This window comes from Coregonus clupeaformis, unplaced genomic scaffold, assembly GCF_020615455.1.
Source record: "Coregonus clupeaformis isolate EN_2021a unplaced genomic scaffold, ASM2061545v1 scaf0049, whole genome shotgun sequence".
NCBI lineage: Eukaryota > Metazoa > Chordata > Actinopteri > Salmoniformes > Salmonidae > Coregonus > Coregonus clupeaformis.
Genome location: NW_025533504.1, coordinates 68,728 through 86,185, shown reverse-complemented (window position 1 = coordinate 86,185; position 17,458 = coordinate 68,728). Strand labels below are relative to the sequence as shown.

Sequence of the window (17,458 nt, the reverse complement as noted above, 5' to 3'; positions counted from 1 at the left end):
ACTGTATGATGTATAGTAACTGTCTGAGGTATAGTAACTGTATTGTGTATAGTAACTGTATGATGTATAGTAACTGTCTGAGGTATAGTAACTGTATTGTGTATAGTAACTGTCTGAGGTATAGTAACTGTATGATGTATAGTAACTGTCTGAGGTATAGTAACTGTATTGTGTATAGTAACTGTCTGAGGTATAGTAACTGTATGATGTATAGTAACTGTATGAGATATAGTAACTGTATGATGTATAGTAACTGTCTGAGGTATAGTAACTGTATTGTGTATAGTAACTGTCTGAGGTATAGTAACTGTATGATGTATAGTAACTGTCTGAGGTATAGTAACTGTATTGTGTATAGTAACTGTATGATGTATAGTAACTGTCTGAGGTATAGTAACTGTATTGTGTATAGTAACTGTCTGAGGTATAGTAACTGTATGATGTATAGTAACTGTCTGAGGTATAGTAACTGTATTGTGTATAGTAACTGTATGAGATATAGTAACTGTATGATGTATAGTAACTGTATGATGTATAGTAACTGTATGATGTATAGTAACTGTATGATGTATAGTAACTGTATGATGTATAGTAACTGTATGATGTATAGTAACTGTACTGTATGATGTATAGTAACTGTCTGAGGTATAGTAACTGTATTGTGTATAGTAACTGTCTGAGGTATAGTAACTGTATGATGTATAGTAACTGTCTGAGGTATAGTAACTGTCTGAGGTATAGTAACTGTATTGTGTATAGTAACTGTATGATGTATAGTAACTGTCTGAGGTATAGTAACTGTATTGTGTATAGTAACTGTCTGAGGTATAGTAACTGTATGATGTATAGTAACTGTCTGAGGTATAGTAACTGTATTGTGTATAGTAACTGTCTGAGGTATAGTAACTGTATGATGTATAGTAACTGTATGAGATATAGTAACTGTATGATGTATAGTAACTGTATGATGTATAGTAACTGTATGATGTATAGTAACTGTATGATGTATAGTAACTGTATGATGTATAGTAACTGTATGATGTATAGTAACTGTACTGTATGATGTATAGTAACTGTATGATGTATAGTAACTGTCTGAGGTATAGTAACTGTATGATGTACAGTAACTGTCTGAGGTATAGTAACTGTCTGATGTATAGTAACTGTATGATGTATAGTAACTGTATGATGTATAGTAACTGTACTGTATGATGTATAGTAACTGTCTGAGGTATAGTAACTGTATGATGTATAGTAACTGTATGATGTATAGTAACTGTATGATGTATAGTAACTGTATGATGTATAGTAACTGTACTGTATGATGTATAGTAACTGTATGATGTATAGTAACTGTCTGAGGTATAGTAACTGTCTGATGTATAGTAACTGTATGATGTATAGTAACTGTACTGTATGATGTATAGTAACTGTATGATGTATAGTAACTGTATGATGTATAGTAACTGTCTGGGGTATAGTAACTGTATGATGTATAGTAACTGTATGATGTCTGATGTATAGTAACTGTATGATGTATAGTAACTGTATGATGTATTGTGGGATATTGATTGACCATAAACACATACTATTAGTCAATAATTGCCTTATTTTGATATTGTTACAGCCTATATATCTACTGTACTTACAGTAATAAGGTTAACTGCTTTATGTTGTTGCAACTGGTGCTAAAATGCATTCATATTAGTCAAGTGTAAACTGATTAATGCTGGCTAAAATGCTGGTTAAATTGACAGAACACATTTTCAGTGTGTGAAGAATGACTAACGTCAGAGATTCTTATTTCGGTTCACATATGGGCAATAATTACATAGCAAAATATGATGTGTTTTTTTCCCCAAATGTTCACATTTTACCATTAGTAATGTAATTTTTTCACACAGTCATGTTATGCACATGACTGTTGGCTACTGTGCTATATATCCTTCCTCTGACCAGTGTCCTCACACCTACTTCCTCTTCTTCCATCAAACTGGGCTATGTCACAAATGGCACCCTATTCCCTATATAGTGCACTACATTTAACCAGGGCCCTATAGGGAATAGGGTGCTATTTGGGACGCATCACTGGTGTGAAACTTAGTACTCCCAAACCCTCCACTCTCACATCACTTCAACTGTCGTTAATCTGGTGAAAAGGCAAATGGGGAGGCTCCCAAAGCCATTTCATATCAATAGGATTTCTGGGGAGAATAATACAATTAACAACATTTTCAGCATTTCCTCTTTCAGTTCCATTACATTTCCCTCTCTACATTACAGAAAAACATAGCCAGACATACTGTATAACAAGGCATCAAATCAATTCTGCTATGGAGACATCGACTATATCAAAGGAGTGTTTTTGGAACAGAAACCACGATGACCAAGTCATTCAACAACGGGCCTTTAGTTTCAATTCCCTCTAAATTACAAGGCAATGCACACTTCTATTTACAGTAATAAGTCCCATTTTAAATAATATCTATGTCCCAAATGGCACCCTATTCACTAGATAGTGCACTACTTTTGACCAGTGCCCATGCTCAACAAGTGCTGTTCTAACTGGTTGAATGAACACATTCAAAGGCATTATTCTTCTTAACAATATGTCAAAACAGTAAACAATTAACATCAAACTCAGTAAACACATTACATTCACTTTGCATTCATAGTGTTATCACAGAATTGGACCAACAAGTAAAATATCCAACTAGACATGAATGTCTTGTTAGTGTGTGTTGACTAGCAGCTGCTGCTGTGCCTCGTTGGATATGACTTGCTAATATGCTCAGTAATATAGTCACACCGCTACAGATCAACATTACCATAATCTAGAAGTGACTAACAATACCTGTCAAATCAATCTGTTTCTTCCCTCTGTATTTAATCAAATGTATTTTTTTAAATCTAATTAACATTTTGTTACCATGAAACTGAGGCTGTATCCCAAATAGCAACCTATTCCTTATATAGTGACCAACTCTGTCAAATGCAGTGCACTATATAGGGAAAAGGGTGCCATTTAGGATGCACTGTGTCAAACCAACTGTGAGTACATGGAGCTGTTAAAATGACTCGGCCACTCCATGACACTGCTCAGATGGTACCTGCCCCCTCAAGCCATCTGAATAGCACAGAGTGGACATCTGTGAGCCCTCACACTGCCAAGAACAAGTCTGATGTAAAAATATCATCAGTATCCTGAGGTGGGGAAAAGACTGAAGGGTCATTTGCACGTGGTCTGAGAAGGGCTTTCATGTCAAAACACATGAGCATTTTTTCTTGTCACAGTTTAAATATTGGCAAACCCCCGCTTCCTGTGTTTTCTCATTACCATGCCGAAATAAGAGTTGGATTTTGTCAACATCTGACACCTCGAGACAGAACATTGGCAGAGACAAAAGCTTCATAAAACCTGAAATTTCCTCAAAAATCTAATAAAAGCAATCAAGCAGCATGTCTGTAATAGATTACCATAGAAAACAAGGCAACTCAAACACTGGGGTCAACAAGACAGTCAAATATGCCCTTTCACCAACATCACCACCATCTCAACACCCCTACGGCCAATGCTGATTGATCATTGATTGAGCTGGCCACTCTTGGATTTAGAGTGTAATCTGAAAAATTATATTAAAATGGCAAGGAATCAATGTTGACAACCTGTTTTTGTATCTTAAGATACCTTTTATTGTGTAGGGGGAATGGGGGGATATCACTTACCACGAACTGGATCTGTTGGTCGTACCGTTGTCTGTGAGACGTAACGCTCGTAGACGATGAGCCAGGATGAGTGTTTTGGGTTTATAACTGGGATGTTTGTTTTTTCTGTGCTGTTGTCCTCTCTTTTCTCTTTGGCTGTTTGACTGGAGAAGCTGACTGTGGAACAAGAGATACACATATATTATGATGCTGATGAGAATGGATCATCCCTGTAAACAACAGGTGAAAAATCTAGATAAGGGTTAATACAGATATACTGATAGTGTGTATTGTAAAACCACATACACACATACACACACACACACACACACACACACACACACACACACACACATACATACACCACAGGAGGTTGGTGGCACCTTAATTGGGGAGGATGGGCTCGTGGTAATGACTGGAGCAGAATCAGTGGAATGGTATCAAATACATCAAACACATGGTTTCCAGGTGTTTAATGCCATTCCATTCGGTCTGTTCCAGCATGAAAATGCATTTAAACACTCACTTTTTAAGTCAGCTGCTTAACACCATGTCTATCTACCTCAACTACCTCAACTAGCCGGTGCCCCCGCACATTGACTCTGCACCGTTACCCCCCTGTATATATAGCCTCCCTACTGTCACTTTATTTTACTTCTGCTCTTTGTTTTTCTCAACACTTTTTTTTGTTGTTGTTTTATTCTTACTTTTTTTGTTTAAAATAAACGCACTGTTGGTTAAGGGCTGTAAGTAAGCATTTCACTGTAATGTCTGCACTTGTTGTATTCGGCGCATGTGACCAATAAAATTTGATTTGATCTATCTGTGGAGATAATAGCAGAGATGATACTCTAGCAGGCAGCTTACTCATTGTTACTTCAGTCACGTCTGGTGGTGAGATCATACATGTGGGCATTGGTCTATTTATAGCCTGGCTGTGGTACTGCTTGGAGACAGAATCAATGCGCATGGCATTTTATCTGTCTACCAGCGTAAAGCAATAAGGAGGACAATATCGGGTTGTTTATGGCCATGCAGATCCATGTGACGTATGTGCAATATGAATACAGTTCTGTTATTATGAAGTACATTTTTTGTTGTTGTAATAAACAGCCTCTTACATAAAAAGGCAAGTGGCAGGATACAGGTGGGCTATGAATGAAAACATGGAATTCACTTTTGTGATAAAATACAATTAAGTTCAGACCAAGCTAGAGTTGACAGTAATAGGCTAAATAACAGTAATACATTCCGATTCAAATTAGTAAATTCACTACTAAAAACATGATAATGTTTGCTACTGTACCAACCTGATGCACTATTGTATCTCATTGCAAAGATTTGACACTATCTATCTTACCTTCTGTACAACAAAACCACGTTGAGTTGAGAAGAAACTCGGTTGGATCAATTTGGCAACGGTAAAGTGAATTTGGTACCCTGCTCGAAGGCAGATAGAGGGCTTCGGGTCAGGCGAGCGCTGTTTTACCATTGAAGCGAATAGGAATGCTCAGTGTCTAAAAGCGGTATGACGAATGGGCTAAACATAGCTACGATGAAAGAGCAGGAGCAGTACAATCAAAATTGTAGCCTATGCGGTATAGAGGGATGGTAGACATAGCAACAGTGTTTATAAATATGTGTGGATATATGGTGATGTTCTATTTCAATCTCTACATGATTGCACTTGATAAAGAAGAACAAGTCTTAAAAATCATGCAGTGTTGCTGGTGCCGGTAAATAAGCCTCCTTGATATAACAGATGAGCCTACATACATCTAAATAGTACTAGACTACCTTATCATTGTGTTTTTACTTTGTCCCGCTCTTACTATAGATTGCATATCACAAAGGAATGTTATTAACGAGTGATAGGGTTTATATTGAAAAGTAGGTCTACAGCCAGGCAGCAGCTATGCTCTGTTGGTTTGGGCTGTCTGAGGTGTCTGGGGTCCACTGTGGTGGGCGGGAATCTGTGGTCTCTCTCTCTCTCACTCTGTGTGTGTGTTTGTGTGTTTGTGTGTGTGTGTGTGTGTGTGTGTGTGTCCTCAGGGCCACTGAAGAAAACTTTCTCGGCATGGTGTCTTGTGGCAACCTGGTCTCAGAGCATTTCGTATTATTCTGTACGTAAATCAGGGACACCCATTTAGTATGATATGTTACGTTTCGTATGGTATGAATTAATTTGTGGATGTCAATCACCCATTTCGTATGATATGTTACAAATTACAATTAGTATTATATGTAACAAATTTGCAAAACGTACATGTTACGGATTTCTAAATGTATGATATGTTACGAATTCTAGCTAGGTGGCTAGGTGGCTAACGTTAGCTAGCTAGCGGTTGGGGTTATTGATTAGGGTTAAGGTTAGGGTTAAGTTTAGGAGTTAGGTTAAAGGGTTAATGTTAGGGTTAGGGGAACGGTTAGCTAAAAGGTTTAAGGTTAGGGTTAGGGTTAGGGTTAGGGGAAGAGTTAGCTAACGTGCTCCACAAGCACTTCGTATTATTCTGTAAGTAAATCGGAGACACTCCATTTAGTATGATATGTTACGTTTGGTATGGTTACATAAGACAGATGGCTACATAACACACGAAATGGGGTGTCTCGAATTTACATATAGAATAATACGAAGTGCTCTGAGACCAGGTTTCTTGTGGAGGGTTTACTGCTGTGTTCCCACTGTTAGAGGAGGGGAGCCACAATGAGGGATGAACTCTGATTTACTGAGGGATTTCAATGATTTATGGCTGGAGTGTATTTGTCAGAATCAATCGTCGTGGGAGTGTCATGACAAAAACTTACCTGAGGAGTTCAGTAATACTGCCTGTCTCCTAAATGGCACCCTATAGAGCTCTTGTCAAAAGTAGTGCACTATGTAGGGAATGGGGTGTCATTTGGGACACATCCAATGCGTTGAGGTATTTGTCAGAATCGTCATGGGAGTGTAATGTCAAAAGTGGATTTCAGTAATACTCTGTTTGCCTAATTTTGACCACAAAAATATACAACCTATATATTTTATACATGCCTATAAAATAAAGAAAATGATTTATCCACATGACCTAGAGGACATAGGCCCTATATTTAGGTAAAGTATGTCATCCAACACAAACATTCAGAATACACCTCAGAGAGTTGTGGGAGGAAGGAAGGGTTATACAGAGAAGCACTTGGACAAATAAACACTGTTGTTGTCCAGCAGCTGGGTGCAGCAGGAAGGAACAGATAAAACACTGGCGTTCACTCTTCATCTTCTAGGAAACAGCTTCCCCTGCTGCCTACATCTGAAGTTGCATGGAGGTCATACAACTGTCTTACAACAAGTCTGTACCACTTCCAACAGATGTTTCTATCTACCAACCAGGAATCTATCACCACCACTTAAGCCTATGCTGTAGCCCATTCTGCACTAGGGATACCCCTACCTATTTATGAGTTTGTGCTGTATCCCATTCTGCACTAGGGATACCCCTACCTATTTATGAGTTTGTGCTGTAGCCCATTCTGCACTAGGGATACCCCTACATATTTATGTGTCTGTGCTGTTTCCCATTCTGCACTAGGGATACCCCTACATATTTATGAGTGTGCTGTAGCCCATTCTGCACTAGGGATACCCCTACATATTTATGTGTCTGTGCTGTTTCCCATTCTGCACTTGGGATACCCCTACGTATTTATGAGTGTGCTGTAGCCCATTCTGCACTAGGGATGCCCCTACATATTTATGATTCTGTGCTGTTTCCCATTCTGCACTAGGGATACCCCTACATATTTATGATTCTGTGCTGTTTCCCATTTTGCACTAGGGATACCCCTACATATTTATGATTCTGTGCTGTTTCCCATTCTGCACTAGGGATACCCCTACATATTTATGATTCTGTGCTGTTTCCCATTCTGCACTAGGGATACCCCTACGTATTTATGAGTCTGTGCTGTAGCCCATTCTGCACTAGGGATACCCCTACATATTTATGATTCTGTGCTGTTTCCCATTCTGCACTAGGGATACCCCTACCTATTTATGAGTTTGTGCTGTAGCCCATTCTGCACTAGGGATACCCCTACATATTTATGATTCTGTGCTGTTTCCCATTCTGCACTAGGGATACCCCTACCTATTTATGAGTTTGTGCTGTAGCCCATTCTGCACTAGGGATACCCCTACATATTTATGTGTCTGTGCTGTTTCCCATTCTGCACTAGGGATACCCCTACATATTTATGAGTGTGCTGTAGCCCATTCTGCACTAGGGATACCCCTACATATTTATGTGTCTGTGCTGTTTCCCATTCTGCACTTGGGATACCCCTACGTATTTATGAGTGTGCTGTAGCCCATTCTGCACTAGGGATGCCCCTACATATTTATGATTCTGTGCTGTTTCCCATTCTGCACTAGGGATACCCCTACATATTTATGATTCTGTGCTGTTTCCCATTCTGCACTAGGGATACCCCTACATATTTATGATTCTGTGCTGTTTCCCATTCTGCACTAGGGATACCCCTACGTATTTATGAGTCTGTGCTGTAGCCCATTCTGCACTAGGGATACCCCTACATATTTATGTGTCTGTGCTGTAGCCCATTCTGCAATAGGGATACCCCTACATATTTATGTAGTCCAGTAAACATCATGAAGTCATGCAATAGCATATGTGGATATGTTTGCCCTTCCCTAGTGTGTTTAGCGCCAGGTATCAGTGGTGAGGGGCTACATCCCAAATGGCACCCTATTCCCTATGTAGTCCACTACTTTTGACCAGAGCCCTATTGGGGTGAAATTTGTGTATGTGGGCCCTGGTCAAAAGTAGTGCCCTATATAGGGAATAGGGTGTCATTTGGTACACAACCAGTGTCTTCTCTTGTTCCCCATGAGGGTATGGGGTAGGGTGGGTTGGGGTGGGGTGTGTCACGGTGTGTCATGGCAGCCGGTAGCACACTTCAAAGCCAGTCAGGGGAACCAGAAGCTGTGGGCCCTCGGACCCGACACTTTCCCACTCCTCTGGGTGACATCACCGGTCATCGCTGGGAATGTAGTGAGAAGAGAGATGCTTTTATCTTAACCAGGAGCAAAGGCATGCACGATTAGGGCAGATTATATGCAGATTTGTCATCGTCATAAATCCACAGCTGTCCAGGGCCTCATGTTTATTTGTCACTTCAAAGGCATTCTTCATTGTCTCTCTTTGGTTTATTGTTTTGGGCACGGACCGCCAGTGGACAAAAGCATTTTCAGTCAATCATTGTGAAAGTAGTTTTTCAACAATGTATATTGAAACAATGTTTTTGTGACATAAAAGTGGTGTTCTGGCCAATGATTTGGATGTCCAGGGTGGGTGGTGACTACAGAGCTGTCCATTAAATTCCCTCTGCTGAGTGACTGGCTGATGACCTGAAACTAAAGAGGAGAATGTAAGACGTTTCAAGACCACACTAACATGTCTCCAGAGACAACCTGAAACACCAGTGGCAGCCATGGCAAGACATTATCAGTCTTGATCATGCAGAAAGGTCTTGTGGCACATAACCATTAGACACCTGCAGCGATGGGAAAGGACTGGTGAGCTGATGCAACTCCTGTTCTTCTTCTTCCTCCTCATCCTCCTAATCTTCCTCCTGCTCCTCTGTCTCTCCTCCTCCTCCTCCTCACCATGCAGCAGCAGCAGTAACAGCTGAATGACCTGGTGGGTGACACCTCTTTCATCCGAGGTTCTCCTCTCTCCACTGGCCAGCTGTTTGCTATTCCTCATTCTGACGGCCTGAGAGACAGAGGACCAATGCTTCCATGCAGAATCTCTCTCACACTCACAGTCACACTCACACTCACGCTCACTCTCACACACACACACACACACACACACACACACACACACACACACTCACTCACTCACTCACACACACACACACACACAAACTAGCGCTGCGCGGGTCAGCAGTTTTTTCACCTGCAACCGTCTGCAATTGCTAATAACTATTAGCAACCTCCCGACTATAATGTGATAAAGTGAAAATCTGAGGCCAGCACCCGACCTATCCCGCTAATAAAGAAAATGCGCTGTAGGCTACAGTCAGAGACGGCAGAACAGTTTTTTGACAGGAGGTGCAGGATTTTTTTTGGCCTGATCTACTTATCATTTTCGACATTTTGGTAGGCAATTTGTTAGTCAACTTGTCTATAATTAGATACATGCAGCTTCTCTTCTGTCATTATATGTTGCCCTAGAAGACTAATCTTGCTCACCAGAACAATGTCATTCATCGATAGAATGAATGCTTCAATCTAGTTGACATTGGTAAAGTTTTCTCTGTGATCTCTGCTTCTTTCATGGAGAAAATATGTTTAGGGACCGGGGAGAAAGTCCAATAACAAACATTTCTGGCCAAAATGTCCAAATGAAATCAGTTTGACCGGTTGTAAAGAAATATAAAGCTGTGAAAGTGACCCAACATGTTTCTGATAAGATTTCAGTTCGGCTTGGATGCATATTTTATGTGGTTGAATTACTATCAGCTTTTATGATGCTGATAAAGATAGATACTGTCTGTAGAGGCGCCCGCTGCACATTCACATTCGCTCAAGATCAACATTTCTCTACTCCTGTTCCCGAGTAGAAATGTAGCCTATATTTGGTGTAGGCCTATCATTTTACTGCAAGAAATGCTTAATTCTGCAGGAGTTAATATTAAGGCTATGTGAGAGGTTATAGACCTACAGTCAGTGTCGAGATTTCAGTTTCTATTGAACCCATCTGAACAGTAGGATACAGTTCCCTTGACGTGCCATAGGCCTGTCTATTTAAGTCACTGTCTTGTGACTGTGGAATTTGTATAGCACCTCACAATCATCACACATAACATAGTCGGCACTGCGATCATCCTCTTTTACCACTTCACCAAATCTTTCCTAAACGTTACTTTTCTGACCATCCCTTCTCTTTATTTTCAACTCTCCATTTAGCAGATTTTCTCTTATTGAATAAAAAACCGACACTGTCCTTTTTGCCTCCGTGGATCGACCCCTTTCCCAAAAAGGGCCACGGAGATTAGGTTTATGCACTAATACCCCTGATAAAATAATTAAAGAAAAACCTAAATGTAGCCTATAGATATAAATTGCATTTACAGGTATTGTTTTCTCTTTATTCAACCCGCCCGCCACCTAGCCGCCTTTCATCCACACAATATTTCATGATGACCCTAAACCCGCCGCCCTGCGAATATATCCACGGGAACTGCAGGTTATTAGTCAACCCACGCATCACTAACACACCCAAACAAACACAGACACACACAAGTCACTGTGGCCCACTGCAAAACAGGATACAACCACACCTGGACTGAATAGATCAGCCATCAGTTCAACGGCAATAATAAAAGCTGACGTATCAGATCCTAGTGCCACAGATCCCTGCATTAGCAGAATAAACAAGCCAGCCCGGGCTTCCTCAGTAGTCAGGGGATAGAGGGTAGAGCACAGGTGCTACAGGTCAGTGTACACACATTACAGAGTCCAGGGATGGAGGTGGAAGGGGATTAGGCTGCTGTTCAGGAGTAAGGAGGTGGGGCGGGGTGAGGGTAAGATCAGGGTGAGGCATGTGAGAGCCAAGGGCATCTGTTTTCTCCATCTCCCTGTGTGTGTTTACACCCCTTCTCCCTCTCACCCTCCTTTCTGCTCCTCTCTTAATTCAATTTGTGGGAACCCCCATCCCTTCGCTCTCCCCTCCTTCCCATCCAGCTGTCCCCAGTGAGAGTGCATTCCAGCTGGGGTTACTGGGGCCTTAGGGGGGCTTAGGGACAGATCCTGGAAGATTACCTCTGGCTAAAAGGGACCAACCCACCCAAAACCATCAGCACAGTGGTGAACTGCACACCATGGCTGCCATACACACCACCTTTCCTCGCTCTCATTTTCTTGAAATGTGAGACCGCCAGGCAAAGCTGGTGAGCATAACCCACATTCTTTCACAGGAGGGAGGCAGAGTAGTGGACTACAACACTACACCCTCCTTCCCTCCCTCCACCACTACCACTACCACTACCATCACCACCACCACTACCACTACCACTACCACTACCACTACCACCACTACCACTACCACCACTACTACCACCACCACCACCACCACCACTACCACTACTACTACTACTACTACTACTACTAGAACAGTAGGACATTCACCAGAGAGTGATAATGACTGTGTTCATTCTTCAGTCTTCCCAGACAGATGAGGGTTGACACCACATCCTGACCTGGCTGCTCATAGCTCAACTGTTAGTGGAAGGAAGAGACTAGACTTGATCTTTAATGTAATGACCACCCAGTGGGACAACTATCTGTCTAAGGTAAGTTGACTGAGAACACATTCTCATTTACAGCAATGACCTGGGGAATAGTTACATGTGAGAGGGAGGGGGGATGAATGAGCTAATTGGAAGCTGGAGATTAGGTGGCCATGATGGTATGAGGGCCAGATTGGGAATTTAGCCAGGACACCGGGGTTAACACCCCTACTTTTACTATAAGTGCCATTGGATCTTTAGTGACGACAGAGTCAGGACACCCTTTTAATGTCCCATCAAAAAGATGACACTCTACACAGGGCAATGTCCCCAATCACTGCCTCTGTAGCTCAGCTGGTAGAGCACGGCGCTTGTAATGCCAAGGTAGTGGGTTCGATCCCCGGGACCACCCATACACAAAAATGTATGCACGCACGACTGTAAGTCGCTTTGGATATAAGCGTCTGCTAAATGGCATATTATTTTATTATTACTGCCCTGGGGCATTGGGATATTTTTTATGACCAGAGGAAAGAGTGCCTCCTACTGGCCCTCCAATACCACTTTTTTGTTAGGGCTGGTTTATACTTTGTGAATTAAAGTTGAGTGTGGTAGGTGAATTATAATACCATTAGTTATTTCAACTATTCTAATATTGCTTTTCAATGTCAAGGAATATGGGACATTTTTGTATCAAGCGATTTTTCATTCAAGGATTCATTACCACTCTTGAGAAAGCGAAAACATGATATTTAAGTCAACAACATATCATCATGAGCACAGAGGAGTGTGAAACTCTCCTAACCTGGAATGTTAGCCACAGCAGCTGATGATGCAGGACAATAATCTCCTCTGGATGGACAGTGGAAATACCTCAGACAGGACTGGAGGGGAATGGAATGGAATGCCAGCGTGGCTTAGAGACAGACAGGACTGGCGGGGCATTGGCGGGGCATCAGCGTGGCACAGCGCCAGAGGTTTGGACACAAGACTGGCAGTGTGTGGAGTACAATAGACCAGTTCCCACAAACCAAATACATCCAGATTCCAATGGTTCCAATGGTCATGGCACATTCCTTGCATGGCCAAAATCCCTGTCATTGATAGCTTGGCATATTTGAATTTTGGGGGGAAAGAAATCTGCAGTTGTTCCCCTGTCTGGAAGGAGCTGCCTCCCTCTGTCAACCTGTTGTGTAATTTAGACCGATATATCACACATTCTCTCATGGCTCTGCTGCTGTAGCAGTCTTAGAGAGAGAAGACAGCAGGGGGCAGTGTTATACCACAGTTCAGAGAGATCACCCCAAGAAATTACAAAAACAATACTAAAACTTATTAAATCTGTCTAAAATGAGGCTGCTCTAAAATAACAAAAAATATATACAATATTGTTTATTGTCTACAAAAACAAATACTTTTTTATATCTTCAGATTTTCACAGAAAAACCTGTGAGAACAGAATGCCACCAAACTAGACTATTCACATTCCTCAATGATCAACCGAATTAGACATATCAGTTTAGCCACAAATAAAATACGTCACATTTTAATCTCCCATAAACAACAGGCCTCAGGTATGTGTGTTTCAACATGACATAACACATAACCAATGGGATTAACAGGTTGTTATTACCCGGCAATAGAAACGTCTGGAACGGCTATCCTTTCTGTCTACCTACTTCACATATCGTGTTAGTGTAAAAACGCCCTCAGAACTGGGACATCTCTGGTCGACGTATTTTAAGTATCAACAAGAGATTCCAGGAGCCAAGTTGTAAACATTCCGTGAGGAATCATATTGGTGAGCTATATAGGTTAGTTACCATCATAGTGGTGAGCTATATAGGTTAGTTACCATCATAGTGGTGATCTATGTAGGTTAGTTACCATCATAGTGGTGATCTATATAGGTTAGTTACCATCATAGTGGTGAGCTATATAGGTTAGTTACCATCATAGTGGTGATCTATATAGGTTAGTTACCATCATAGTGGTGATCTATATAGGTTAGTTACCATCATAGTGGTGAGCTATATAGGTTAGTTACCATCATAGTGGTGATCTATGTAGGTTAGTTACCATCATAGTGGTGATCTATGTAGGTTAGTTACCATCATAGTGGTGATCTATGTAGGTTAGTTACCATCATAGTGGTGATCTATATAGGTTAGTTACCATCATAGTGGTGAGCTATATAGGTTAGTTACCATCATAGTGGTGATCTATATAGGTTAGTTACCATCATAGTGGTGATCTATATAGGTTAGTTACCATCAGTCTAATACTGACTATTTATTTTTATTTAACCTTTATTTAAGTCAGTTAAGAACAAATTCTTATTTACAATGAGGTCTACCCCGGCCAAACCCAGACAACACTGGGCCAATTGTGCACCGCCCTATGGAACTCCCAATCACGGCCGGTTGTGAGACAGCCTGGAATCAAACCAGGGTCTGTAGTGACGCCTCTAGCACTGAGATGCAGTGCCTTAGACCGCTGCGCCACTCTGGAGCCCAAACACCACATGCCATGTTGCTGGCCTCATCGCTCAGTCTAATACTGACTACATGTCATGTTGCTGGCCTCATCCCTCAGTCTAATACTGACTACATGCCATGTCGCTGGCCTCATCCATCAGTCTAATACTGACTACATGTCATGTTGCTGGCCTCATCCCACAGTCTAATACTGACTACATGCCATGTTGCTGACCTCATCCCTCAGTCTAATACTGACTACATGTCATGTTGCTGGCCTCATCCCTCAGTCTAATACTGACAACATGCCATGTTGCTGGCCTCATCGCTCAGTCTAATACTGACCACATGCCATGTTGCTGGCCTCATCCATCAGTCTAATACTGACTACATGTCATGTTGCTGACCTCATCCCTCAGTCTAATACTGACTACATGTCATGTTGCTGGCCTCATCCCACAGTCTAATACTGACTACATGCCATGTTGCTGACCTCATCCCTCAGTCTAATACTGACTACATGCCATGTTGCTGGCCTCATCCCTCACAGTCTAATACTGACTACATGCCATGTTGCTGACCTCATCCCTCAGTCTAATACTGACTACATGCCATGTTGCTGGCCTCATCCCTCACAGTCTAATACTGACTACATGCCATGTTGCTGACCTCATCCCTCAGTCTAATACTGACTACATGTCATGTTGCTGACCTCATCCCTCAGTCTAATACTGACTACATGCCATGTTGCTGGCCTCATCGCTCAGTCTAATACTGACTACATGACATGTTGCTGGCCTCATCCATCAGTCTAATACTGACTACATGTCATGTTGCTGGCCTCATCCCACAGTCTAATACTGACTACATGCCATGTTGCTGACCTCATCCCTCAGTCTAATACTGACTACATGTCATGTTGCTGGCCTCATCGCTCAGTCTAATACTGACTACATGTCATGTTGCTGGCCTCATCGCTCAGTCTAATACTGACCACATGCCATGTTGCTGGCCTCATCCCTCAGTCTAATACTGACAACATGCCATGATGCTGGCCTCATCGCTCAGTCTAATACTGACCACATGCCATGTTGCTGGCCTCATCCATCAGTCTAATACTGACTACATGTCATGTTGCTGGCCTCATCCCACAGTCTAATACTGACTACATGCCATGTTGCTGACCTCATCCCTCAGTCTAATACTGACTACATGTCGCTCAGTCTAATACTGACTACATGTCATGTTGCTGGCCTCATCCCTCAGTCTAATACTGACTACATGCCATGTTGCTGGCCTCATCCCTCACAGTCTAATACTGACTACATGTCATGTTGCTGACCTCATCCCTCAGTCTAATACTGACCACATGCCATGTTGCTGGCCTCATCCCTCAGTCTAATACTGACAACATGCCATGTTGCTGGCCTCATCCATCAGTCTAATACTGACTACATGTCATGTTGCTGGCCTCATCCCACAGTATAATACTGACTACATGCCATGTTGCTGACCTCATCCCTCAGTCTAATACTGACTACATGTCATGTTGCTGGCCTCATCCCTCAGTCTAATACTGACTACATGCCATGTTGCTGGCCTCATCCCTCACAGTCTAATACTGACTACATGTCATGTTGCTGACCTCATCCCTGTCTAATACTGACCACATGCCATGTTGCTGGCCTCATCCCTCAGTCTAAACTGACAACATGCCATGTTGCTGGCCTCATCGCTCAGTCTAATACTGACCACATGCCATGTTGCTGGCCTCATCCCTCAGTCTAATACTGACTACATGTCATGTTGCTGGCCTCATCCCTCACAGTCTAATACTGACTACATGCCATGTTGCTGGCCTCATCCCTCAGTCTAATACTGACTACATGTCATGTTGCTGGCCTCATCCCTCACAGTCTAATATTGACTACATGTCATGTTGCTGACCTCATCCCTCAGTCTAATACTGACTACATGTCATGTTGCTGGCCTCATCCCTCAGTCTAATACAGACTACATGCCATGTTGCTGGCCTCATCCCTCAGTCTAATACTGACTACATGCCATGTTGCTGGCCTCATCCCTCAGTCTAATACTGACTACATGTCATGTTGCTGGCCTCATCCCTCAGTCTAATACTGACAACATGCCATGTTGCTGGCCTCATCGCTCAGTCTAATACTGACCACATGCCATGTTGCTGGCCTCATCCATCAGTCTAATACTGACTACATGTCATGTTGCTGACCTCATCCCACAGTCTAATACTGACTACATGCCATGTTGCTGACCTCATCCCTCAGTCTAATACTGACTACATGTCATGTTGCTGGCCTCATCCCTCAGTCTAATACTGACAACATGCCATGTTGCTGGCCTCATCGCTCAGTCTAATACTGACCACATGCCATGTTGCTGGCCTCATCCATCAGTCTAATACTGACTACATGTCATGTTGCTGACCTCATCCCTCAGTCTAATACTGACTACATGTCATGTTGCTGGCCTCATCCCACAGTCTAATACTGACTACATGCCATGTTGCTGACCTCATCCCTCAGTCTAATACTGACTACATGCCATGTTGCTGGCCTCATCCCTCACAGTCTAATACTGACTACATGCCATGTTGCTGACCTCATCCCTCAGTCTAATACTGACTACATGCCATGTTGCTGGCCTCATCCCTCACAGTCTAATACTGACTACATGCCATGTTGCTGACCTCATCCCTCAGTCTAATACTGACTACATGTCATGTTGCTGACCTCATCCCTCAGTCTAATACTGACTACATGCCATGTTGCTGGCCTCATCGCTCAGTCTAATACTGACTACATGACATGTTGCTGGCCTCATCCATCAGTCTAATACTGACTACATGTCATGTTGCTGGCCTCATCCCACAGTCTAATACTGACCACATGCCATGTTGCTGACCTCATCCCTCAGTCTAATACTGACTACATGTCATGTTGCTGGCC

General features: G+C 42.3%; 1 protein-coding gene across 1 annotated transcript in view; it reads right to left on the bottom strand.

The window, feature by feature from the left end:
• Nucleotides 1-3,711: 3,711 nt before the first annotated feature.
• Nucleotides 3,712-17,458, bottom strand: part of LOC121555556 (aryl hydrocarbon receptor-like) — a 48,937-nt gene continuing 35,190 nt past the window's right edge. Inside the window, exon 12 of the mRNA XM_041869391.2 lies at nucleotides 3,712-3,882. Coding sequence (XP_041725325.1) covers nucleotides 3,808-3,882 — 75 coding nt within the window. The 3' untranslated portion in view covers nucleotides 3,712-3,807. The remainder of the gene's footprint in view (nucleotides 3,883-17,458) is intronic.